The sequence below is a fragment of the Ursus americanus genome, chromosome 4, assembly GCF_024610735.1.
Source record: "Ursus americanus isolate L20-20 chromosome 4, mUrsAme1.1.p, whole genome shotgun sequence".
NCBI lineage: Eukaryota > Metazoa > Chordata > Mammalia > Carnivora > Ursidae > Ursus > Ursus americanus.
In genome coordinates this window covers 43,374,014-43,401,739 of record NC_142130.1, presented here as the reverse complement: position 1 = coordinate 43,401,739, position 27,726 = coordinate 43,374,014, and the positions used below count along the sequence as shown (strand labels likewise).

The 27,726-nt window shown below is 37.7% G+C and overlaps 1 protein-coding gene across 6 annotated transcripts in view; it reads right to left on the bottom strand.

Moving 5' to 3' along the window:
- Positions 1 to 27,726, bottom strand: part of CFAP44 (cilia and flagella associated protein 44) — a 151,606-nt gene that overhangs the window by 67,467 nt on the left and 56,413 nt on the right. For 5 of the 6 annotated variants that reach the window (XR_006777375.2, XM_045785165.2, XM_045785166.2 and 2 more), the window contains 7 exons: positions 22,683 to 22,844; positions 17,312 to 17,545; positions 9,896 to 10,041; positions 9,040 to 9,307; positions 5,859 to 5,914; positions 5,537 to 5,699; positions 3,913 to 4,043 (listed from right to left, as the gene is read on the bottom strand). Coding sequence is in view for 5 of the 6 variants with exons in the window: in XM_045785165.2 (XP_045641121.2) it covers positions 3,913 to 4,043; positions 5,537 to 5,699; positions 5,859 to 5,914; positions 9,040 to 9,307; positions 9,896 to 10,041; positions 17,312 to 17,545; positions 22,683 to 22,844 (1,160 nt within the window). In the remaining variant the exon portion in view is untranslated. The remainder of the gene's footprint in view (positions 1 to 3,912; positions 4,044 to 5,536; positions 5,700 to 5,858; positions 5,915 to 9,039; positions 9,308 to 9,895; positions 10,042 to 17,311; positions 17,546 to 22,682; positions 22,845 to 27,726) is intronic. The other variant, XM_045785167.2, reaches the window with a different exon arrangement.

The window sequence follows — 27,726 nt, the reverse complement described above, 5'->3', positions numbered from 1 at the left end:
ATAAGGTCAATTAATCTACAACAAAGGAGACAAGAATACACATGGGAAAAAAGAGTCTGTTCAACAAATGGTGTGGGGAAAACTGGACAGTTACATGTAAAAGAATGAAACTAAACCATTTTTTTTTAAAGATTTTATTTATTTATTTGACGGAGAGAGACACAGCCAGAGAGAGAAGGAAGGCAGGGGGAGTGGGAGAGGAAGAAGCAGGCTCCCAGCGGTGGCGTCTGATGTGGGGCTCGATCCCAGGACTCTGGGATCACACCCTGAGCTGAAGGCAGACACTTAATGACTGAGCCACCCAGGAGCCCCAAAACTAAACCATTTTTTAACACCATACCCAAAAATAAACTCAAAATGGATTACAGACCTAAATGTGAGACCTAAAACCATAAAACTCCTAAAAGAAAACTTAGGTAGTAATCTCTTGGATATCACCCTTATATTCTTAGCAACATATTTATGGATAGGTCTCTTTGGGCAAGGGAAACAAAAGCAAAAATAAACTGTTAGGACTACATCAAAATAAAAAGCTTTTGCACAGCAAAGGAAACAATCAACAAAACATAAAGGCAACCCAGTGAATGAGAGAAGACATCTGCACATGATATATCCAACAAGGAGTTAACATCCAAAATATATAAGGAATTTATACAACACCGAAAAACCCCAAAAATCCAGTTTGTAAGTGGGCAAAGGATAGGGGACCTGGCTGACTCAGTTGGTAGAGCATGTGACTCCTGATCTCAGGGTCATGAGTTCAAGACCCAAGTTGGGCATAGAGCTTACTTCAAAAATAAATAAATAAATAAAAGGCAGAGGACCTGAATAGATATTTTCTCAAAGAATACACACAGAATGTCCAATAGACACATGAAAAGATGCTCAACATCACTAATCACTAGGGAAATACAAATCAAAACCACAAAGAAAAATCACCCCATACCTGTCAGAATGGCTAGCATTAATAACAAGTGTTCGTGAGGATGTGGGGGAAAGAAAGGAACCTTCATACACTATTGGTGGGAATATAAATTGGTGTAACCACTGTGGAAAACAGTATGGAAGTTCATCAAAAAATGAACAATAGAAATACCATATGACCCAGTAATTCCAGTACTGGCTATCTACCCAAAGAAAACAAAAACACTAATTTGAAAAGATATATGCACCCCTAGGCTTATTGCAGTTTTATTTATAATAGCCAAGATATGGAAGCAACCCAAAATATTAAAAAAGAAAAAAGAAGATTAACAAACTTTTTTTTTTAAAGATTTTATTTATTTATTTGACAGAGAGAGAGAGACAGCCAGCAAGAGAGGGAACACAGGCAGGGGGAGTGGGAGAGGAATAAGCAGGCTCCCAGTAGAACAGGGAGCCCGATGCGAGCTCAATCCCAGGACTCTGGGATCACACCCTGAGCTGAAGGCAGACGCTTAACGACTGAGCCACCCAGGTGCCCCTAACAAACTTTCAATTACAAAATAAAGAAGTCGTGGAGATGAAAAGTATAGCACAGGGAATATAGACAATAAGATGGTAATAATCTATGTCGACTACACTTATTGTGGTGAGTACTAAGTAATGCATAGAATTGTTGAATCAATAGGTCGTAAATAAATAAAAACATATCTCCCCTCAAAAAAAAAAAAAAAACAAACAACCCAACCCCCAACTCAACCAATACTTTGATTTTGAACTTCCAGCCTCCAGAACTTTTGTCTGTTATTTTAAGCCAACCAGTCTGTTGTATTTTGTTATGGAAGCTTTAGGAAGCTAATACAATGGGGATCAATTAGAATTCTCATACACTGATGGTCATGGTATAAATTGGCTGAACCATTTCTGGAAAACTGTTTGGCAGTGTCTAGTAAAGCCAAACATGCATATAACCCAGCAGTTCCATTCCTGGTTATAAAGCAAACAAATAAGTTCTTATGTCCACCAAAAAACATGCACAGGAATGGTCATAGCAGCATTATTCATCATAGCCAAAAAATAGAAACAACTCAAATATCCATCAACAGTAGAACGAATAAATAAAACATGGTATCAGCATAGAAGACTATTACAAAACAATGAAAAGAATAAAGTACTGTTACCTGCAACAACACAGATAATCTTAGGTAGGATGCTAAGTAAAAGAAGCCAAGTATAAAAGAGTTCATGCTGCAACATTCAATTTGTATGATGAAGTTCACAGATAAAACTAATGGGATAAACATTCATCTCTGGGGAGTTTATATTTACTGGGAGGGGGCCACAAGGGAACTTTTTGGAGTGCTATAACTGTTCTTAATCTGGGTAGTGGATGTATGTGATATATAACTGTAAAAATTTATCAAGCTGTTCAGTTAAAATTTACACATTTTACTGAATGTAAATTACACCACAAAAAGGTAAAAAAAAAAAAAAAGCAATTTCCTCATGGGGAGTCCTATTGGTACATAAGAGAGATTGGACAGAAAGAGGTCTTTCATTATAAGTCTTTTGATTCTAGCTTTTTATTTTTTAAAGATATACATGCTCATGTGTTAACTAGATATAAAATAACTTGCCAAAAACAGAAAATTAATGTTTATTACATAATTTGGTTTATAAAAAAATCTGATTTTTAATTAAAAAAATTTTTTGTACTGTTTTTTAAAATTTTAATGCCAATATAATTAATACAGTGTTCTATTAGTTTTAGGTGTACAATGTAAGTGATTTCAACACCCCATACATCATCCGGTGCTCAACACAACAAGTGCACTCCTTAATCCCCATCACGTGTCTCACCCATCCCTCCATCCACCTCCTCTCTGGTAACCATCAGTTCATTCGCTATAGCTGAGTCTATTACCTGGTTTGTCTCTCTCTGTTTTTTCCCTTTGATTATTTGTTTTGTTTCTTAAATTCCACAAGTGAAATCATGGTATTTGTCTTCCTCTGCTTATTTTGCTTGGCATTACTCTCTAGTCCATCCATGTCATTTCAAATGGCAAGATTTCATTCTTTACTGCTGAATATTCCATTGTATACATATACCACATCTTCTTTATCCATTCATCTATCCATGGACACTTGAGCTGCTTCCATAATTTGGCTATTGTAAAAAATGCTGCTATAAACATAGGGGTGCATGTATCCCTCTGAATTAGTGTTTTTGTATTTTTTGGGTAAATATCCAGTAGCATGATTACTGGATCATGAGGTAGTACTATCTTTAACTTTTTGAGGAACAGCCATTCTGCTTTCCACAATGGCTGCGTCAGTTTGCATACTCAACAGTGCATGAAGGTTCATTTTTCTCCACATCATCACCAACACTTGCTGTTTCTTGTGTTTTCGATTTTAGCCATTCTGACAGGTATGAGGTAATACCCCATTACACTTTTTATTTGAATTTCCCTGTTGATGAGAGATGTTGAGCATCTTTTCATGTGTCCGTTGGCCATCTGGATGTTGTCTTTGGAGAAATGTCTGTTCATGTCTTCTGCCCATTTTTAAATCATTTTTTGGATGTTGAGTTGAAAAAAAAATTTTTTTAAGAGAGAGAGTGCGAGAGAGAGAGCAGGAGGTGAGGAGCAGAGAGAGAAAGAGAGAGAGAATCTCAAGCAGGCTCCATGCCCAGCATGGAGCCCAACACAGGGCTTGATCTCATGACCCTGAGATCATGACCTGAGCTGAAATCAAGAGTCAGATGCTTACCCTGGCGCTCCAAAAAATCTAATTGTTAAATTGCCCAGATTTAAATTTCTCAGAAAGCTCAAGAAGATATCAGTAGCATTGACAAGAGGATTCCTTGAGATTTCAAGAGCTAGTAGGTACTCTAGGACACCTCTTACCAGACTACTTTGATTAAGTCACTGTGAACAACATCATTCATATATATATGTTCTCTTAACTTGCAGGAAATATGGATCTTACCTATTCTGTAGTTTCATGAGGCCAAGTTGATGTTTCTCTTTTTCCCAAGCTAATTCTTTTTCCACTTGTTGAATTTTAAAAGCTGTTTTCCTGCCAATCTCAGCACGAATTTTGGAATCTATATCAAAATCCTGCAAATAAGTAGATTTGTTCATCAAAATGGGTATTTTTATCAATGTACATTATCAATCCTATTTCATACACAGACACAGATTAAGTTTTGTACTCAATTTCATTTTGCATTATAATTCTCTTCCGAATATCACAAACTCTCTTTCTAGAAAAAAGTTACTTACAATTTTATTTCTACAAAATATGGAGAAAAGTTCTCTGAAATAATTAATAATACTGCAAATAAGGTTATATATTAAAAGATTTTCCCACAATAAAACCAATGAATAACAGAATATTTGGAGAGTGTACAGAGTTAAAAAACAAACAAACAAACAAACAAAAAACAACAACAAGAAAACACTTCCACCACCCCAGAGCAACTACTGGCACATAACCAGCTAGGCACAGGACAGATGTTCGTGGCATGCCTTCCCATGTGACCCCACCCAGGAAAGACAGCTAAGTCTTTGGTGTCTTTTTGAGGTTACCAAGTTCTAGCTGGATGTCCTTCACCAAGGGGGCCATTTTTCCCATAAGGGGGAAATAACTTAGGGGATAATTTTATTTTTCCTTTACTCTTAGAAAAATATCAGAGCCCACCTTCAGACTAAATTGTAAGTAGTAATTAATCTTTGCAGGGGTGTTTCTGTTTTAAGTCATGATATATATAAAATGCTTAGCTGCAGAACTCACCTCAGGTGTTCTTTATTTTGAATTATGTTACCCATATTCCATAAATGTCAAGCTTTTTCTTAGTAAAATAGCATAAATATCTGTTAACCATTCTGGGTTGGTCTTTTAACCAATATGAATTATCCATTATTATTTCACCAGAGCATTTTTCATATGGAATTGGCTAGGTGCCTTTAAAATTATAGGTATAGTCAGGATGATAAATTCTGGCTTTTTATTTGATTAGGTTCTTGACAGCAATTCCACTTAGGAGGAAGTACACAATGAAAAGAAAATCACTAGCAGGTAAATGGGGCTTTGTAATAAGTCAGAAAAGAAAAAAAAATTAATACAAAATTAGCTTGAACAATTTGTTGGTTGTCCCCATAGCTTCAACTATACTAAGTCATCTTTTAAAAACTTTGTGGACCTATCAGTTACTGTCTTTTCGATAGATCTGGTGAATTATAGAAATAGAATCACAGAGAATCAAAATATATGTGTACCTACACAATGTTTGGATATCTTGGCTGGGTATAATAAGTTTTGATAGCCAGATCAAACCTGTATTTATATCTTACTTTGTTTATCCCCCCCCCCAAAAAAAAAGTGAGGTAGCTAAATCTGGAAGTAAACTTCGTGTTATGTAAGGAGGCTCTTTTGTATCCAAACCAAGTTGGGTGTCAAATTCTACAGTATTTTAGCTGCTGCCAACACACTGGCCAGATAAGGGGAAGCTTAAAGATGATTTTAAGTATTCCTACTTTATCAGCAAAATAGTCTTGATCCAAAAAATTGTGTATGTTAAAAATTAAAGTCAAATTTATTTTAGGCTTACTGTTTGCTTAAACTGCATATGCTTTGGTAATCCTTGATTCATTTCTAGAAGTTTCCAAAATTCATTCCTCAAAGCTTTGAGTTTTTCTCTCTTCCCAGCCTTTATTTCTTCCACTTCTTTCATTAACTTGTCATGTTCTCTTTTTCTTCTAGCATTCTCAATACTGAAAACAGAAATTGAAAAGGATAATGAGATATAGAAACGGCATAAAGAGGAAATGAGGACTCAATAATTTGGAAATTCTTTTGGCTTGGTCAACTTCCAGAAAATGCCATTTTGCAACAGCTCAGGGCTAGTAAGTATTTATCAAAAATTCCCATACCTATAGGCTTTGGGATCTTCAATATCTTCTGGAATCGGCTCTGTTTCAATTCCAAACTGTAGAAAGGGGAGAAATGGTTAACCTTTTTAATTGCATATTTCTCTTAAAATATCTGATATGAAGTAAACTGAGTTTTTTCCCTCTACCAATTTCTAATAATTATAAGTCTGCAAAGTATTTTCACAAGAAATAAACTAGGGAAAACTATGGGGGAAAATTGCAATTGATTAAACTTATTTGTTTCTGCTTTAAAGAAGTAGGTAGAAAAAGTCTTGAAAACTAATGTGTATGCCAAATGTTAATATCACTATAATTCCCCTCCAAAATGTAAATTGTTAATATTATGTGTTATTAACAAAGAATACACACAAAATTTCTAGGTCATTTGTTTTAAAATTCTGTTTTTTAGCTTATCCCCTTTAATATATGCATAATTCTCCCCAAATACTTTACGTGTATACAGGAAAATATTAAAATATATATTTTTTAAATTAAAATTCTTTTATTTGACTAAGGTTGACATACAATATTTTTTTAAAACTTTACGCATTTCATTTGACCTTATTAAAGAAAAGACATACAGTGAGACATGCACAGAATAATATAGTTCCCCTCCTTGAGAAAGAAAGATGAACTCAGAAATATGAATCTTCTTTTAGAAAGGAAATTAGTTTAAGGGAACTATGAAGTAAATCACTTCAAAGCACTTTGTTTATTCAGGTGCTATACTATAAAATTTAAGGAAGGAGAGTTATAATCCAGTGAAAGAAACGGAAGTCTGAGGTTGGTAGCTAATCAGTTCCTGAATAAAATTGAATTTGTTTGTTCTCTATTCTTTTTCATAACAGATAGGTCCCTGGTTTGTTGTCATTCATTGTGAAGAAATAAGGACTCAGAACTGGAGGGGACTATGCTAAGTGAAATAAGTCAAGCAGAGAAAGACAATTATCTATGGTTTCACTTACATGGGGAACATAAGGAATAGCATGGAGGACACCAGGAGAAGGATGGGAAAAATGAAGGGGGGGAAATCAGAGGGGGAGATGAACCATGAAAGACTATGGCTTCCGGAAACAAACTCAGGGTTTCAGAGGGGAGGGGGTGGAGGGATGGCTTAGCCCAGTAATGGGTATTAAGGAGGGCGCATATTGCATGAAGCACTGGGTGTTATATGCAAACAATGAATCATGGAACATTACACCAAAAACTAATGATGTACTGTACAGTAACTAATATAGCATAATAGAAAAAGAAATAAGGACTCTCTTTTAACCAAATTATATTATTACAGTACTAGTCTTTATACATATGAAATGTAAATCTACATATTTTTGTGTAAGGTTTAGAGCTTTTTTTTTTTTTTAAGGTTTTTAATTAAGTAATCTCTACACCCAACGTGGGGCTCAAACTCACAATCTGGGGATCAAGAGTCGCATGCTCTACTGACTGAACCAGCCAGGTACCCCAAAGTTTAGAACTTCAGCAAAAGTGAAGTCATAAGATTTGACGGGTATAAGAGACATTGATGGCTGATACATTGTAATTACTATTAATCACTTAGGACATAACTTGACTGAATTTTATTTTTTTTATTCTTTTATTGCCCAGAGCCAAGCCCCTGGTTTTCCATTAGCAGTGTGATCTCCAGGATACCCAGCCAACTATCTCTTGGCCTCAGCTGTTTACAATAAATTTGAGTTAAACAGAGTTGCTACCAACTGTGCCAAAATACAGAAAACCAATTGTTCTCAATTTTGGTTGCACCTTAGAATCATGGGGGCTGAGATCGGGGAAGAGGGCAAGATATTTTACAAAATATCTTTTGTATTTTGATACAATACCTTGGCCTTTCAGATATTCTGATTTAATTGCTCCTGGCTGGGGCTCAGGCATCTGTACTTTTAAGGCCTTCCCAGTGGATTCTAAAGTAAGAACCTTAGACCTATGCAGAGCTGAGTACTCCATTCAGTTCTTTCTGATTTTGTCTTCCTAAAAGCAGAGTCCATATCAGTGAAATAAAAAATACTGATGGAATTCATAAATAAAAGGAAGCTATTATACAAATGTGAAATGGATTTCTTCTGTCCAATATAGATCTCCATAGAGAGAGCTGGCACTAGGTAGAAAGAAAAAGATTTACTTGTTCATACACTTTCCACTTCTGTAATTCTTCCTGAGCTGGAGCTCTTTAAACAACAGTCCATTCTCCTAATTTTGCTTGTATTAATAGAAATGAAAATTTACCTGCTCAAATCTGCCCTACCTTTTTTGTATTTTCTTTTAAAGTTGGCTACCTATTAAATGGAATATCAATGTGTTCACAGGAGTTTTAACTATTGTTGTTTTTTTTTTTTAAAAGATTTTATTTATTTATTAGAGAGAGAGACAGCCAGCGAGAGAGAGAACACAGGCACGGGGAGTGGGAGAGGAAGAAGCAGGCTCCCAGTGGAGGAGCCTGATGTGGGGCTTGATCCCAGAACTCCAGGATCACGCCCTGAGCCGAAGGCAGATGCTTAACGACTGAGCCACCCAGGTGCCCCAACTATGGTCTTTTAAATACTATTCCTTCTTCGTTTTTTTTTTTTTTTTTTTTTAGGAGCAATTCTAATGGTTATTAGTGATTTTTTACCAAAGGAACTACTTTGATAATAGAAAATTCAGGTCTTGAGGTAGGGCAAATGGATATAATTTGGGGATCTGAACCCTCAATCTTCATTACAAATCCAATAATACATTCTGCCTAAGAATAGAATAATTTAACTCAATCTTTGGTCATGATCCACGTTGTCATATTCTAATACTAAAGACTAATAGTTTTACAACCCTTTTCAAACACACAAATTATGGTATACTTCCCATATAGGCCCCTTTAATAAGTGAATGAAAAGCAAAATAGATGAAAAGGTTGTAAATTTTGAAAACAAATTTTAATCAAGAAAGTGATATAGAAAAAATGACCCAGTCTTTTTAATTTGGGGAATTCTGTACCTTTAGTGTTATAGGGGAATTCAATAACTTTAATATTTAATAATAGAGGCACCAGAAAGTCAAAATTATTATACTAATAACAAGACTAGACTATAAGGTAAATGTGTCTAAAGAGTTTTCAGTTTTTAAAGAATGAGTAATTTTGACATCACTATTTCAAAATATTTGTTTATCATTGTTATTAGTTACATACCCTGGGAGATGGCACTTTGGCTCTGATGTCTTTCTTTAGCTCAAATTCAGAAAAAATGGTAAAAACAAAGATATTACTATCTGCTCCAGTAGTCACCAAGAAACGGTCATCAAAACTGGTAGAGATGCCTTTAATACATCCATAATTATTGTCATGGATATTGAAGTGCCAGTAGTCCTCTATCATCAGTGAAGGATTATCCTGATTTAGGATATAGACTCGGATTGCTCCATTTTGCATTCCACAAAACATCATATCTTGGTGAATACTATGAAACATAAATTGTTCTTCATGTTAATCTGAAAATGTTTAATTTTAAATTAATTGACAAACAGCTAAACTTGAATAACAAAGATGTTATGGGCTACATTGTATCCCCCCATTCATATTTTGAAGCCCTAACGAACTATGGCAGCTCTAGCAAACTCATACAAAAGGGTAGAAGGGGAAGAAAAGCCAATTTGAAATTTGGAGCTATTATATTTGATCTTCAAAAGAATGACTGGCATATATGCTTCTCAATTATTAAAGGACTATTGATTCAATTTGTGATTTCTCCAGAATCATTGCAACACTGAACCTTCATTATTTGACCATGCAGTAACATCCTCCTGAGTAAATCCCTACAAACCAATTGTGTGAAAAACAAATTCTGACAGAATATTTCATAAAGGGACTTGAACTATAGTTTTAGAATTAGCTTTGATTCTATTTATTCATTCAATGTATTTAACTAGAAAACATTTGAGTACCCCTCCATTTGGACAGATTTTGAAATGAACAATATTCATGATGGACAACAACATGGACATAAATGGGATATGGTTTTTTTAGGGCTTTCTGAAATTCAGTTCACCTGAAAGTGATAGTTTGAATGGGATTATCCTCTGTATCTTCAAGAAGACGAAAATCAAAAGGTTCATCTTTCTTTTTTGTGATAGCACTACTTTTGTCAGACAGGGGGAATTCACAGTGATATAGAAAACCAGCATCATAACCACCCTGGAAAAGAGATAAATAACATAGAAGGTAGTATTTGAATATAAGATACCTATGACCACATGAGGATTTTTATATTATTTCATATTTTAAAACCTAAAATAGATGTCATAAAACATCTATTTTGATATGATTTCTATGATTATAGATAAGGTTTTATAAAGTATCTCCATTGTCTATTTATATGCAACTATACGATTATATAGTAATAAGACACTTTACAATAATTTGCTTTCCACTTAAAAGTCAGTACAAGAGTGATACCACTTCTGACTACCTACTGAATTCCATTTTATTTCAGGTATTATTCTGCATTTAGTATTCAGTAATAGAGTTTTGTAGGTCATGGTGTTCGAACTGGTTTTGAGTCTAGGGCATTGCTCTTCTCTCTCCAGCAACTGGCAGTTCTGGAAGTGGCAGCTGAGAGGCTTAGAAGCTCAGCAGAGCAATCTGTTGTCTCATGGGCTTAGAAAGAGGGAGAGAAATTTCAGGGTCCTCCAAGGAGAAGGAGCCACAGTAAACACACCTTCCAGTGGGCTTTCCATCGCAACCCTGGAACACTATACATTACATGTGTGAGTCTCAATCACTGACGAGATGAAAGTGATCTAGGATTTCTAGCTGCGTTCCAGAACCAAAAATAAATTTCCAGGAGACAACGGCAACATACAGATTCCCAAGCTAATGATACAGTTTTTCACATACAAGGTCAATTATTCAATTAAAAAAAAAAAACTAGGCATACTAGCTAAGACAAGGCTTGACTGAAAATCAAAAGACAAACAAGATTATAGTGGGAATGCAAACTGGTGCAGACACCCTGAAGACAGTATGGAGGCACCACAAAAAGTTAAAAATAGAGCCAGCCTAAGATCCAGCAAGTGCACTACTAGGGATTTATCCAAAGGACACAAACATAATGATTCGAAGGGGCACATGCACCCCAATGTTTACAGCAGCAATGTTCACAATAGCCAAAATATGGAAAGAGCCCAGATGTCCATCGACAGATGAATGGATAAAGAAGATGTGGTGTATATATACAATGGAATAATACCCATTAAAAAAAAAAGAAATCTTTACATTTGCAATGTTGTGGATGGAAGTAGAGGGTACTATGCTAAGTGAAATGAGTCAGTCAGAGAAAGACAAATACCATATGATTTCACTCGTATGTGGAATTTAAGAAACAAAACAGATGAACATAGGGGAAGGGAAGGAAAAGTAAAATAAGATGAAAACAGAGAGGGAGGCAAACCATAAGAGACTCTTGACTATAGGAAACAAATTGAGGGTTGCTGGAGGGGAGGTGGGTGATGGACATTAAGGAGGGCAATTGATGTAATGAGCGCTGGGTGTTATATGCAACTGATGAATCATTAAATTCTCCCCCTGAAACTAATAATACACTATATATTAACCAAATTGAATTTAATTTAAAAAAGACAAGCAGATCAAAGTAATAAGACATTGATTGAGATATTTACAAAATGGACTTCGAATAACCAATATTGATATATTTAAGGAATTTGAAGCCAAATGGAAAATTTAAGAAGTCATCTGGAATCTATAAAAAGAAATACAATAATGGAAAAAATAAAATTCTAGAACTGACAAATAAAATGACAAATTACAAATTCAAGAGATGAGTTTGAAAGCAACTAGACACAGCTAGAGTTATGAAGCTGCAACAGAGAGCAGATAAGGTAGTCAGACCAAAGCAGGAGAAAGAAAAGAAGGATGGAAAATACCCCCAAAAAGGCTGGTGTGTGTGTGTAAAGTACATATGGGACATAGTGATAAAGGTTAACGTACATAAAACTGAAATCCCAGAAGAAACAAAAAGAGAGGCCAGAGCAATATTGTGGTAGATAATGGCTGTGAATTTTCCAAAACCGAATAAAACTATGTTGGGATTCAAGAAATGCTATGAACACAAGCAAGATAAATATGAAGAAACTACACCCTTTAACACAAAATTTTAAAAGCAACCAGAGAAAAAGACAGACTAGTTTTCAAAGAAACAGTAAGAAGGTACAGCTGGTAGAGTGGAAGACAAAAGAGGATTAAAAGATATCAAAGTTTGAAAACAAAATATCCAGCAAAAATATAATTTTTTAAAAAGGAAAAATGAAGACATTTTAAGAACCCCCCAAAGCCCTCAAAACAGAGAATTTGTCACTAGCAGACCTACATTAAATATATAATATATATTATATATTTAAGGCAGAAGATGCAACTACAAAGATATAGAAGGAATTAACAGCAAGAAAAAGGATAAACCAAAATGATATCAATATAAAATACTGGTAAAATACCTTTTGGAGATACAAAAAAAAATTAATATATATATATAAAGAAAAGATAGGACAATGGAGAGGGAAAGGATACATGGCATTAACATTTAAGTGCTCTAAGATCTTTTTTTCTCTGAGATTAGGAGAATAAATTTGTATCAAATTACATGAAGTTAAAGGTGCATATTATGATCTCTAGGATCACCTCTAAAAGGAGTAGTGTAAGGGAAGGAAAGAGAGATTAAGGAAAAATTTTAAGTACTAGAACGTGTTTATGTGCTGATAAGAATTTAGTGAACAGAGGGAAGTGGGTGATACAGGAGACGAGGTGGTTTACTGCAGGAATAAAGTACTGGAGGAAGTGAGAGGGGTGGGATCAAGAGGCCTTTGGGAAAAGTGTCCTTGGACAGCTGCAGGAGACCACTCATCAACCGGAACAATAGGCAAAGCAGACAAAACTCGTATGGATCCTCACAGGGTGTTAGATCTATTTAAGACAAGACAAGGGAAATTTTACTTTCTCAGTGAAATGTGAGAGGAGGTTAGCGTTAGAGGTGAGGGAGGGTGCAGCATGTTTGAGGGGAGGAAGAATTACATCAGTAATTTAGCAAGTGGCAGAGTGAACGGGGCTGGGCGGTAGAACAGGCCTGCAGTGTGAGCATGGACTTGAGAACTGCGGTCAGGACTTCACAGGGAGATGGTGTTCCACACGGTCTGCTTGGTTGCAGGCACAGAGCTGGCAAATAGTCGCATCAAGCAGAGTCAGTGTCACTACCTCTGTAACTTGTGTGCTGGTGGAGCTTAATGGTTAAAAGCATGGATTCTAGGCCCAGAATGCCCAAGTCCAGATCCTGGTTCCACCTCCCGTTAGTTATATGACCCTGGATAAGTTACCTAACCTCCCCATGCCTCGGTTTCTTCTTATGTAACATGCAAATTATAAGAGGACTTATTTTAGACAGTGGTTAGTAAATCACTTAGAAGGGTGCCTGGTATAGAATAAATAGATTCCCATATTTAGCAAATAAAAATACAAGATGCCCAGTTAAATATGAATTTCAGATAACAAATACACCTAGGATAAGTATGTCTCACATAACATTTATCGGGCAAGCCTAAGAATAAGCGCTACATGTGTTTTTATATAACAATTTTTGCCTGTGTTTCAAGGACACTAGAACTCTATCACATTGTATTACAGTTGCTTCCAGGCCTCCCTCCCTCCTGATATGAAGAAACTTCCTGAGGGCAGGAACCATATTTATCCACTTCACCCTTGAACCCCACGCAATAGTAGCCATCAACAATTGTTTCATAAAACAAAGACAAAGCATCTCTACTTTCTATCCTTCTTGCTGCTTGCCTCCTTAGAAGTTGCATGAGATACTATGGACTATGAGAAACAAACTGAGGGCTACAGAGGGGAGGGGGTGGGGGAATGGGATAGACCGGTGATGGGTAGTAAGGAGGGCACATATTGCATGGTGCACTGGGTGTTATACACAACTAATGAATCATCGAGCCTTACATCGAAAACCGGGGATGTACTGTATGGTGACTAACATAATATAATAAAAAATCATTATTAAAAAAAAAAAAAGAAGTTGCTAACGAGGAGTTTCTAGGAAAAGTCGAACAGGGGAGAAGTTAACCCTCGTTACTCCTTGTAGTAACAATCCTCGTATAGTCAGTGTTCTGACCTGGCCAAAGATACCCAGATCTTTTGTTTGTGAATTAATGATAAGCTTTCATTTACAGGCGTACCTCAGAGATAATGTGGGTTCAATTCCAGACCAACTCAATAAAGCTACTATTGTAATAAAGGGCATCAATGAATTTTTTGGTTTCCCAGTGCATATAAAAGTTATGTTTACACTATACCACAGTCTATTAAGTATGTAATAGCATTATGTCTAAGAAAACAATGTACATACCTTAATTTAAAACTACTTTATTGCCCAAAATTTCTAACCATAATCTGAGTTTTTGGCAAGTCTTAATCTTTTTGCTGGTGGAGGGTCTCACCTCAACGTTGCTGGCTGCTGACTGATCAGGGTGCTGGTTGCTGAAGGTTGGGGCGGCCGCAGCAATTTCTTGAAATAAGACAATATTGAAGTTTGCTGCATCAATTAACTTTTCCTTTCATGAATTTCTCTGTTGCATGCAATGCTGTTAACATTTTATTCACAGAACTTCTTTCAAAATTAATCAATCCTCTCAAACCCTGCTTCTGCTTACCAACTAAGTTTATGTAATATTCTAAATCCTTTGTTGTCATTTCAACAATCTTCACAGCATCTTTGCCGGGAGTAGATGCCATCTCAAGAAACCACTTTTTTTTTTTTTTTTTTTTAACTCATCCAGAAGAAGCAACTCCTCGTCTGTGAAAGTTCTATTATGGGATTGCAGCACTTCAGTCCCACCTTCAGGGTCCATTTGTAATTCTAGTTCTCTTGCTATTTCTACCACATCAGCAGTTTCTTCCCCCACTCAAGTCTTGAACCCTCAGAGTCATCTATAAGGGTTGGAATCAACTTCTTCCAAGAAATCCTGCTAATGCTGATATTTTGATCTCTTTCCATGAATCTAAAATGGTGAATCCTTTCCAGAAGTTTTTCAATTGACTTTGCCCAGATCCATTAGAGGAATCACCATCTATGGCAGCCATAGCCTTATGAATTGTATTTCTTAGATGATAGGACTTGAAAGTTTAAAAGGCTCCTTGATCCACAGGCTGCAAAATGGCTGTTGTGCTAGCAGGCAGGGAAACGACGTTAATCTCAGGGTATGTCTCCGTCAGAGCTCTCGGGTGACCAGAGGCATTGTCCATGAGCAGTAATATATTGAAAGAATCTTTTTTCTCAGGAGTAGGTCTCAACAGTGGCCTTGAACTCTTCAGTAAAGCATGTTGTAAACAGATGTGCTGTCATCCAGCTTTGTTGTTCTGTTTCTAGAGCGCTGGCAGTGCAGATTTAATGTAACTCCTGAGGGCCAGGATTTTCAGAATGGCAAATGAGCACTGGCTTCAACTTAAGTCACCAGCTGCTTTAGTCCCTAACAAGAGAGCCAACCCATTCTTTGAAGCCAGGCATTGACTTCTCTCTGAAAGTCCTAGATGGCATTTTCATCCACAATAAGATGGTTCCATCTACACTGAAAATCTCTTGTTCAGAGGCACCTGGGTGGGTGAGTAAGTTAAGCATCTGCCTTCAGCTCAGGTCATGATCTCAGAGTCCTGGGATCAAGCCAAACATCCGGCTCCCTGCTCAGTGGGGAGTCTGCTTCTCCCTCTCCCTGCTCATTCTCTCCCTCACTCTATCTCTCAAATAAATAAAATCTTTCAAAAAAAAAAATCTCTTGTTCAGTGTAGCCTACTTCAGGAATTATTTGAGCCAGATCTTCTGGAGAACGTGCTGCAGCTTCTATCCCAGCACCTGCTGCTTCCCCTTATACTTCTGTGTTATGGAGACAGCTCCTTTCCTTCTTTTCTTAAACCTCACTGAACCAGTCTCTGCTAACTTCCAACTTTTCTTCTGCAGCTTCCTCGCCTCTCTCAGCCTTCATAGAATTGAAGAGAATTCGGGGCTTGCTCTGGATTAAGCTTTGGCTTAAGGGAATGTTGTGGCTGGTTTGATCTTCTATCCAGACCACTGAGAATTTCTCCATATCAGCATTAAGCCTGTTTTTCTTTCTTAGTATTCACGTGTTCACCAGACTAGCTCTTTTAATTTCCTCTAAGAACTTTTTCTTTGCATTCACAAGTTGGTCAACTGTTTAACTGTTTGGCACAAGAGGCCTAGTTTTTGGCCTATCTTGGCTTTTGACATGTCTTCCTCACTGAGCTTAATCATTTCTAGCTTTTGATTTAAAGTGAGAAGCATGTGACTCTTGCTTTCACTTGAACAATTAAAAGCCATTGTAGGGTTATTAATTGGCCTAATTTCAATATTGTATCTCAGGGAATAGGAAGGCTCAAGGAGAGGGAGAGAGGCAAGGGAATGACTGGCTAGTGGAGCAGTCAAAACACACACCTTATTTATTACTAAGTTTGTGGTCTTTTATGGGTGTGGCTCATGGCTCCCCAAAACAACTACAGTAGTAACAAAGATCAATGATCACAGATCATAACAACAAATAATGAGAAAGTTTGAAATACTGCAAGAATTACAAAATGTGACGCAGAAACATGAAGTGATCCAATATTGTTGGAAAAATGATGCCAATAATCTTGCTCAATACAGGATTGCCACAAACCAATTTGTGACAATCACAGTATCTGTGAAGTGCAATAAAATAGGGTATGCCTGTATACTTTTATGTCAATTATTACTTTTTTGGTTAATGGAGCTGAAATTTGTAACAAATTTATAATGAAGGAAATCTTTCTGCAATTGATCAATGTCTTATGATAGGAGTAGAAAATATATAATTAGAGGATATAGTTGTCACAACATTGTGACAGTCCTTGATATCCATTTTTCTCTTCTTCCTTATTAGCCAAATCCCAATTTTATTCAGGGTGGCAATGTGACCATCTAAAAACAGCCATCTTCCCAGACCTCCATGTGGCCACACAGCATAGCTGCAAATAACAAAATGCAAGCAAAATTTTACAGGATAGTGTGACCATTATTTTCAAAATGCCAATTAGTTTCAAAATTTAAAAAACCGCAGAACCAACTGGAAGAACCTTTAGCCCTTTGCCCTTCTATCTTCAATTCTTCTCCCCTTTGACCTCCTGGAACATGTATGATTGTTATAGATGATAGCAAATATAATAAGGAGACATAAAAGAGATATTAAGATGATATAAAAACTATAACTCACATTCGTTCACCAAAATTCACACTTTCAATAGTAGTTAATAAATGGTCTTCCCATAAGAGTTAGAAAGTAAGAATGTGCTGGAAAATCATGATCATAAACTATATTTGATTAGGGCTGAGATAAAAATTATGTATTACATTATTACTCACCAAAGAAACCCAGAACTTCCCTGGCTCAGAGTAAAAGCCACAGAGGATGCGACAGGGAGTTGATGGAATAAAGATTTCAGGTAATGGCTCCTCTTGCTCTTCCTCCTCCTCCTCTGCCTGTAATTCCTTTTCTCCATCTTCTCCCTTCTCTGCTGCTAACTGCTTCCTCCTTTCTTCCTTCTCCTTTTCCTTCAACTTCTTTAGTGTCTTTCTCTTTTCTATTTCTATTAATCGCTTTTGCAAGAGACATTAAGATATAAAAACAACTGTAAATCATTCATTCATTTACAGTAAGGGGATGACAAAGAAGGTGAAAGGAAGATAGGGTCCTAGAAGAACTCACAGCTCTGATGTAAAATAATGTCATTTAAAGATAATTATCAATTTGGGGGATATATTTTATCATTATCATTTTCAAATCATTTCTGTATTACCCCCTTCAATCCTAGTTTTATAGAAATTATTTTCTCATTTTTTTCCTAATAGAGAAACTAAACATAATTTCTTCCAGTCTATCACCATCAAACCTGAATTAGGTAGATCAAAATAACCCAAGGAAAGTTGTTCCTATTTTTAGTAATACTGTTAGACCCTCTGTGTCTTTCAGATGGTGATTTCAAAAGCCACCTAATGCTGGCGTCCCTACCTCCCATCGTTTACCTCTTTATTTTTCATCCCTCAGAATTATCCTACTAATTTATATGCTCTCATCACATCAATCCCTTCCTCAAAATCTCACAGTGGGAGGGGTGATGAACAGCTTCTGCACAACGAAAGACAGATGGAGACACAGTAATGAAGGGAACCTCCATCCCCAAATGCTCTGCACTGCAGTGAGAATGGACAGTACTGAGAGAGTAGGAGCAGATTTGTCTGCCCTGGGACACAGGGGGGAAAAACAACAACAACAACAACAACAACAACAACAACAACAACAATAACTAAGGTTTAAAAGAGTAACTAGTAAAAGGTGAAAGATTTATATGATCTGAAGAGAAATCAGAATATATCCAAAATCTATAAAGAACTTATCAAACTCAACACCCAAAGAACAAATCTAACCAAGAAATTGGCTGAAAACATTAACAGGCATTTCTCCAAAGAAGAGCTACAAATGGCCAACAGACACGTGAAAAAGTGCTCAACATCTCTGGCATCAGGGAAATACAAATCTAAACCACAATGAGATCCTTCACACCAGTCAGAATGGCTACAATTAACAAGTCAGGAAATGACAGATGTTGGCAAGGATGCAGAGAAAGGGGAACACTCCTGCACTGTTGGTGGGAATGCAAGCTGGTGCAGCCACTCAGGAAAACAATATGGAGGTTCCTCAAAAAGTTGAAAATAGAGCTGTCCTACAACCCAGCAATTGCACCACTGGATATTTACCTCAAAGATACAAATGTAGTGATCTGAAGGGGCATGTGCACCCCAATGTTTATAGCAGCAATGTCCACAATAGCCAAACTATGGAAAGAGCCCAGATGTCCACTGACAGATGAATAAAGAAGATGTGGTATATATATACAGTGGAATATAACACAGCCATCAGAAAAATGAAATCTTGCCATTTGCAATGATGTGGATGGTATTATGCTAGGCAAAATAAGTGAATCAGAGAAAGACAATTATCATATGATCTCACTCATATGTGGAATTTAAGAAACAAAACAGAGGATCATAGGGGAAGAGAGGAAAAAAATGAAATAAGACAAAACCAGAGAGGGAGACAAACCATAAGAGACTCTTAGCCATAGGAAACAAGCTGAGGGTTGCTGGAGTGGAGGGGAAGGGAGGGGAGGGAGGGGAGTCGAGGGATAGGATAACTAGGTGATGGACACTGGGGAGGCTATGTGTTGTAATGAGCACTGGGTATTATATAAGACTGATGAATCACAGACCTGTACCCCTGAAACAAATAATACATTTTATGTTAATTGAATTTAAATAAAAAACAAATAAATAAAAGGGCAACTAGTATATAAAAGAATCAACCTTAGAACCCTGACAAACTGCAGGGAGCTGCTGGAAATCTCTGCGGGTCAGAAGGGCTGGCGAGCATGACAAGTTATGCTCCCCCTCCACCATGACAGTGTGAATGGGGGGAGCAAGATCTGGGCACCCTAATCAGCCTACCACATCAGTGAGCCCAAGGCCCCTAGCCCCTACTAGCCCCAGCAATCTCACCAAGGAGGATCCAGGGAGGTTTACACCAGCACACCCCCAGATAGCCCTCACCACAGCTCCAGCTGCTGTACCAAGGGGACACAGGTGCGAAGCATTCTCAAACACTCCAGGTCCACACCACTTTTGCTTCAGACAGCTTGCTAGGGCACCCCCAATTACAGAGTGCCCTGGGACCTCTCGGCTGATGCCTGCTCTGGCCCCAGCTGTCCCACCTGGATGCCCCCTGTACAGCACACAGGTGTCCCCCATTACCCTACAAGGGCAGCCCCTGTGCAGCATACCCAGGGGTCCCCAGCTGTACCCACTTCAGCTTCAGTTGTCCTACCAGGGCACCCTCAGTGTGGAATGCTCTTTAACACCCTGGCTTATCCCCATTTCCACTTCAGCTGTCCTGCTAGAGTGTCTTCTACCTGGAAAGCCCAGGGACTCCCCAGCTTACACCAACTTCAGCTTCAGCTGGCCTGACAGGGCACTCATGCACAGTGTGTGCTTGGACACTGTGACCTGTTCTGGCCTGGGCTTGTCACCCCATCAGGCCCCCCTCTGCAATGAGCTTCCCAGGACACTTCAACTTGCACTGACTTCAGCTTCAGCTGTCCTGCCGGGGTACCCTCTGCACATAGAGCCCCAGCATCCTCCAAATCTGCACCCAATTCAGTTTTAGTTGTCCTGCCAGAATGTCCACTGCATGCAGAGCCCTGGTATCCCCCACTTGCACCCACTTCAGCTCCAGCCATCTCACCAGGTCAGCCACAGCACGGAATGCCCTGCAACCCCCAACCTTACACCAGCTGCAGCTCCAGCCAGCCAGATGAAGTCACCCAGTATACACAGGGGAGACTATACACAAGACCATTTCTTCAAATTTAGGAGAAGTAGCTGTTCCACCTAATTCATAGAAACAAACATGAAAGTCAAGAAAAATGGGGAGATAGAAGAATACATTCCAAAAGAAAGAACAAGACAAAACCTCCAAAAAAGAAATAAAAAGGAGATAAGCAATATGCTTAATAAAGAGTTTAAAGCAATGATCATAAAGATGCTCACCTTGATGGAGGAAAAAAGTAAAAGAACGCAGGAGGCCTTCAACAAAGAGATAGAAAATAGAAAAAAGAATCAGAGATGAAAAATACAGTAACTGAAGTGAGGGAGAAAAAAAACACTAAAGGAAATCAACAGATTACAGATGCAGAATGAATCAGTGATCTGGAACAGAGGGTAATGGAAAGCACCCAAACTGAACAGCAGGGGGGAAAAATTCAGGATAAGTTAAGAGATCTCTTAGACAACATCAAGCAAACAAACATTCACATTGTAAAGGCTCCAGAAGGAGAAGAGAGAGAAAGGAGCAGAAAACTCATTTGGAGACATACTAGCTTAAAAACTTCACTAATCTGGAAAAGAAACAGACATCCATGTTTAGGAAGTGCAGAGAATTCAAAACAAGATGAACCCATGACACAATTACTAAAATGTCAAAGCTTAAAGATAAAAAGAATTGTAAAAGTAGCAAGAAAGAAGCAAGAAGTTACATACAAAGGAAACCCCGTAAGGCTATTAGCCAGTTTTTCAGCAGAAACTCTGCAGGCCAGAAGAGAATGGCATTATATATTCAAAGTGTTGAAAGGAAAAAGACCTACAACCAAGAATACTCTACCTGGCAAGGTTATCATTCAGAATAAAAGAAGGAGTTTCCCAGACAAAGAAAAATTAAAGGAGTTTATCATCCCTAAACTGGACTTAGAAAAATGTGAAGGGGATTTCTTTAAGTAGGAAAAAAAAAGGCCATAATTAGAAGAAAATTATGAATTAAAAGATGTAAAATATGAGGACATATACATAAAATATAGAAGGTACAGCATAGGAAATATAGTCAATAGTACTGTAATAGTGTTGTATGGTGACAGGCGGTAGCTACAGTTGTGAACACAGCGTAACGAACAGACTTGCTGTAGCCCCATGTTGTGCACCTGAAACTGATGTAACACTCATGTCAGCTATACTGAAATAATAAAAATGTCTTCAAAGAACAGGTGGAAAAAAAAACAGAACAGGGAAAAAGAACTCACAATGGAGCTCAATGGTCTAGAATTAAATAGAAACACCTTGATTGGTTATTTAAGAGCCCAAATGCTGCTCACAGATTTCTGCCTCATCCCTCCCACATACTGCATCCCTCTGTCTCAACATTCCATTCTTCATTTTCTGAAAACACCAGAAACTCTTACAACTCTGCCTTCCCTCAGGATGTTATTGCGCTCTTATTGCCCTCCTCTCCTTTTCCATCCTCTCAAAATCCTTCTCATTTTTTAAGTACTAAGTGTCCCCTCTATCTAGTCATCTTTGATCCCCTCTTACCCCTCCATCAAACTTAGATTCGTTTCACTCCACACCCCTAAAATTATTTTCTTTGCACTGTGATTTTAACATCTGTTCACTACTGCCTTCTAATGCAGTCAGCTGCTTCCTATGAGCTTATAAGCTCACTAAAGTCAGGGTAATTGTCTTCTTCTTCTTTGTATTTCATCAGCGCTTTTATATAACGTACTATTACTCAGCCATAAAAACGAATGAAATCTTGCCATTTGCAATGATGTGGATGGAGCTAGAGAATATTATACTAAGTGAAGTCAGTTAGAGAAAGACAAATACCATATGATTTCACTCATGTATAGGGTCTAAGAAACAAAACACATGATCATAGAGGGAAAGAAGAGAGAGGCAAGCCAAGAAAGAGACTCTTTTTTTGTTTTTCAGAGGGGGTACAGGGCAGAAGGAGAGGGAGAGAATCTTCTGCAAGGTCCCCATCCAGCATGGAGGGCTGGTGCGGGGCTCCATCTCACAATCCTGAGATCATGAACTGAGCTGAAATCAAGAGTTGGATACTTATCTGAGTCACCTGGGTACCCCCAAGAAACAGACTTTTAACTATAGAAAACAAACTGATGGTTACCAGAGGGGAGGTCATGGGGGATGGGTTAGATAGGCGATGGGGACTAAGAAAGGCACTTGTGATGAGCACCAGGTGGTGTACGAAAGTGTTGAATCACTATATTGTACACTTGAAACTAATATTACACTGCATGTTAAGTGGAATTTAAATAAAAACTTGAAGAAAAAAGACATTTTATATTCTAAGAAAAAACATATTAGAAGATAATGCTTCAAGGATATCTCATACCAGAATCTTAGATTTGACACTTGAGAAATGAAAACATTTTATGTGCATGTCCTTGATTTCATAGGAAACTACATCACGATTTTCCTCCTCCTCCTTTATGGTTGGAAATGGAGTTTCAAGAACATAGCCATTCTCACAAATAATCAGTAAAGTACTGTCAGGCTGAAAAAGAAAGATTAATGTGTCATTCACATTTAGGCAAATTTTTAGAAGCATCGTTCAAGAAGATCATAAATCAAGAAAAATATAATTGCTATGTATATTAACCATTTTTGAAATCCTTAATTCCTCACTGCAGTAATGAGTCATCTTATTAATCACTATACACAATTAATACCTATTATATCATTAATAAGCTAAGTGTTAAAATTAGATTTAGATTTGTTTCCCGTATAGATGCCGTAACACATTTTCTGAGCAAAAACTGCAGCTGTGAAATATATTAGCCCAAAGAGCAGAATATTTAAATTAGGACAGCCAAGGAAACCCTGCAGCATGTGGATGGCATAGTCCGTCTCAGCAGCCTTTAGTGGGTCATTCTCTACCTGCCCAAGTTCATTAAATGTGGATGTTCCCAAGGTTTTTGTCCTCTTCCCTCCTCTCTCATTTCATAAACATTCTCTGGGAAATTTATAGCCAACCTAAGGCTTCATTACCACTCAGGCACAATTAGATTCCAAATTAATTCATCTCTCTAGGCCAGACCACTCTCTTGATCTCCAAAATCACATATTTAACCATGTCTGCGAAGTCCCCATCTTGATATTCCGTAGACACATTATTCAAAATGTTACTTCACTCAGTCATTTCGTTCTGTAATTATTTATTACGTATCTACTCTGTATTTGGCATTTGGCATTTTGTGGCATGTGTCTGGCACTATGGTGCTTACCTCCAAGAGAGCCTGTCCTTGAACAAATCCTATAAATAAATGTAAATTATAACTGCGACAAGTGTTGCAGAGGTGCCATAAGAGCAAAGAAGGCTGTGCAAGGCAGGGAGTGTGCAATACAAAGGAAATACCATGTGCAAAGATCCTGTGGCACATTAGGGCTTACAAGGAAGTTACGGGCTTGGATAGTAACACCTAGGTCAGGAGAACAGAGTGAGAAGAGAGATTGGGACAGAGGCTTAGGGAAACAATACTCAGTAATGGGGTGAGGGAGGCTGAAAAGGAATGGCAAGATGTGCAAGAGTGAACCAGGAGAGCATAATGTCACAAAAGTCAAAGGGAGATGGTATTTCAAAGAGAAAGTAGGGGTTAACAGGGTCAAATGAGGCTAAGAGGTCAAGAAAGATTAAGAACTGAAAATGTTAAAACAGACATCACTGGTTTCTTTACAGGAGCTGACTTCGTAGAATGATGAGACTAGAAACTAGTTAAGAGTCCATAGGAATAATCAATCCTCTCGGAAAAGTCAGGAGGTAAAAGATGGGGCAGTAGCTAGAGGAGAACAGAAGGTCAAGGAATTTACTTTTTTTGTTCATGGGAGATACTTGAACATATTTAAATACCAATAGAAATGATCCAGGAAACAGGGCAGGTTAAATTTACGACAGAAAAGAAAAAATTGGTAGTATGAAATCTTGAAAAAAGTGGAAGAGAGTACAATTCAAAGGACAGGAGGCAGAACTGGCCTCACGTGGGAAGGGAGAGCGTATCTATTACAAAAAAGGGAAGAGGGCAAGTAGATGCAGAGGTAACAGGATATTATGTTGGGTAGTGGGAAGGTGAGGGATTCCTCTGCAACTTTTCCTCCTAAGGACAAACTGCCAACAGTTCCCACGAGACCTAGAAGCCAAACAGAATGCTGTGTCCTGGAGCTTTAGGCATTCTTGCAGACAGGAGGAGACAAAAGTTGAAGTTCAAAGCTACAAAAACAATTAGGACTTGAGGGGATATGATCCCAGAGAGAAAGGAAATGCAGAAAAGCGCCTGACATTCTGTTGGGCCTTTGCCTTAAGGCATTTATATAACTCTAAACTGTGTGGGAACCGAGTTTGTTCAGTTCCTCCAAATGGTCCATTATTTTTCACTTCATTTTCATTTATTTGAATGCTACTTTTATGTATAGTACTATGTTTTCATCTAGGATAGTAATGATGTTTAGGGATGTTTAGAATGCATAATCAAAGAAGCTTGGAGTGTGGTTAGAGGCAGGAAAGAGACTGGAATAATTCTCAAGATTTTCTGGTTATAGCTACAGAGAGAACAGTGGTTCCAGAATAATTTAGGTGAAAGAACCTGTCTTAGAGAAACTCATGTGTTTCATTTAAACAGCTCAAAATCTCAAGATCACCAAATTCTGTAAATTCTACCCCCTACATAGCTCTTGTCCGCAATCTTTCACACCCTGGTCACATGTCTGGAACAGAGCTGCCCAATAGATCCCCCTGCCTCTCATCTGCCTCCCCCATAACTTCCCACTGCTGCCCAAAGTGGTCGTGGTAGTGACCATGGCAGGCAGAGTGATTCTGTGTGCACATGTGGAACACCCTTACTGGAAGCACAAGTTCTAATCAGCAGACAGAAGTTTAATGCATTCAGGAAGGCAGGAGGTCTGACCATGAAGAACTGGTGGAAGCTAACAGCATATCAGTTACACCTGGTAATTTGCCCTTTTTCCCCATCTTCCCTGAAATATAACATTGTATAAGTTTAAAGAGTACTATGCGATGGTTTGATACACGTATACACTGTGAAATGAGGTACTTTGACATTAATAATTCCCACATATAGGAAATACAAGCACTAATTGGCATCACTGCCTGAAATAACTTCTGAATTATGTTGGCAGTTTTGGTCTCATGCCTATTTAAAAAAAATTTTTTTTAGCTTATTTTGAATTATTTTTTTAAAGAATTATTGATTCACAGGAAGTTGCAAAAACAGTATATAGAGAGGAATCATGTACCCTTCACCCAGTTTCTCCCATGGGTTACCTCTTATGCAGCAACATCAAGACCAGGATTGACATTAACATAGAATGTGTGTATAGCTGTATGTCATTTTATCAAATGTGTAGATTCATGGAACAATTCACCGTAATCAAGATGCAAAACTATCCCATCACCATAAAGATCTTCCTCAAGATGCCCCTTTGTAGTCACACCCACCCCCTTCCCACCCACCATTCCTAACTTTTTTGATTTTTTGACTTTGAATCTAGAGAAATGATTAAAGGATGCACATAATATCACAGGTCGTGTTCATGCTTTAACACACAGGTCCCTTTGCAGCTTTCATTTCCATCACCTAAATCACCTGTACCCACCTTCTCTCCAACTACACATATCCTACCATTTCCTCAAGATTAGGTAAAATACTAATAACTTATGTTAACTTATCCCCTTCTTGATATTTCCCGTCTATATATTCACAGCACATATTGTCTATACCACTGATATTTTAGTCACCAATTCCCTTGTGAAATCTTGTATTGTTTTGTGATAGCTATTGAACTTCTAAAGTAGGTACATTTTTTTCTCTTTCAGAAGAGATTGCTTTGTACTGCTTATGGAATCCATTATCAGTGCCTAGCAAAGATGAAAACAATGAGTATTTGTTAATTAAAAAAATGTTTTTCTAGATACTATGTTTTTTTTAAGGTTTTTTTTATTATATTATGTTAGTCACCATATAGTACATCCCTGGTTTTTGATGTAAAGTTCGATGATTCATTAGTTGCGTATAACACCCAGTGCACCATGCAATACGTGCCCTCCTTACTACCCATCACCAGTCTATCCCATTCCCCCACCCCCCTACCCTCTGAAGCCCTTTGTTTCTCAGAGTCCATAGTCTCTCATGCTTCATTCCCCCTTCTGATTACCCCCCCTTTCTTTATCCCTTTCTTCCCCTACTGATCTTCCTAGTTCTTATGTTCCATAGATGAGAGAAACCATATAATTGTCTTTCTCTGCTTGACTTATTTCACTTAGCATTATATCCTCCAGTGCCGTCCATGTTGCAGCAAATGTTGAGAACTCGTTCTTTCTGAGAGCTGAGTCAAATGCAACTGATTTCTGAGCATTGATTTTGTATCCCGCCACATTACTGAATTGCTCTATAACTTCTAATAGTTTGGGAGTGGATTCTTTTGGGTTTTCCATATAGAGTATCATGTCATCTGCGAAGAGAGACAGTTTGACTTCTTCTTTGCCGATTTGGATACATTTTATCCCTTTTTGTTGTCTGATTACTGTTGCAAGGACTTCTAGTACTATGTTGAATAATAGTGGTGAGAGTGGGCATCCTTGTCGTATTCCTGATCTTAAGGGAAAGGCTTCCAGCTTTTCCCCATTGAGAATAATATTTGCTGTAGGCTTTTCATAGATGGCTTTTATGAGATTGAGAAATGTACCCTCTATCCCTACACTCTGAAGGGTTTTAATCAGGAAAGGATGCTGTATTTTGTCAAATGCTTTTTCTCCATCAATTGAGAGGATCATATGGTTCCTGAGTCTTTTCTTGTTGATATGATGTATCACGCTGATCGATTTGCGAATGTTGAACCACACTTGCATCCCAGGGATGAATCCCACTTGGTCATGATAGATAATCCTTTTAATGTACTGTTGGATTCTATTAGCCAGGATCTTGTTGAGGATTTTGGCATCCATATTCATTAGGGAAATCGGTCTGTAATTCTCCTTTCTGATGGGGTCTTTGCCTGGTTTGGGGATCAAGGTAATATTGGCCTCATAGAATGAGTTTGGTAGCTTTCCTTCTGTTTCTATTTTTTGAAATAGCTTTAAGATAATAGGTATTATTTCTTCTTTGAATGTTTGGTAGAATTCCCCAGGAAAACCTTCCAGGCCTGAAGTTTTGTTATTTGGAAGGTTGTTTATCACTGTTTCAATCTCTTCATAATTAATTGGCCTGTTTAAAAAATCAATTTCTTCCTGTTTCAGTCTTGGTAGTTTATAGGTTTCCAGGAAGGCCTCCATCTCTTCCAGGTTGCTTAATTTATTGGCATAAAGCTGTTGATAAAAGTTTCTAATAATCTTTCCAATTTCATTGGTGTTGGTTGTGACCTCTCCT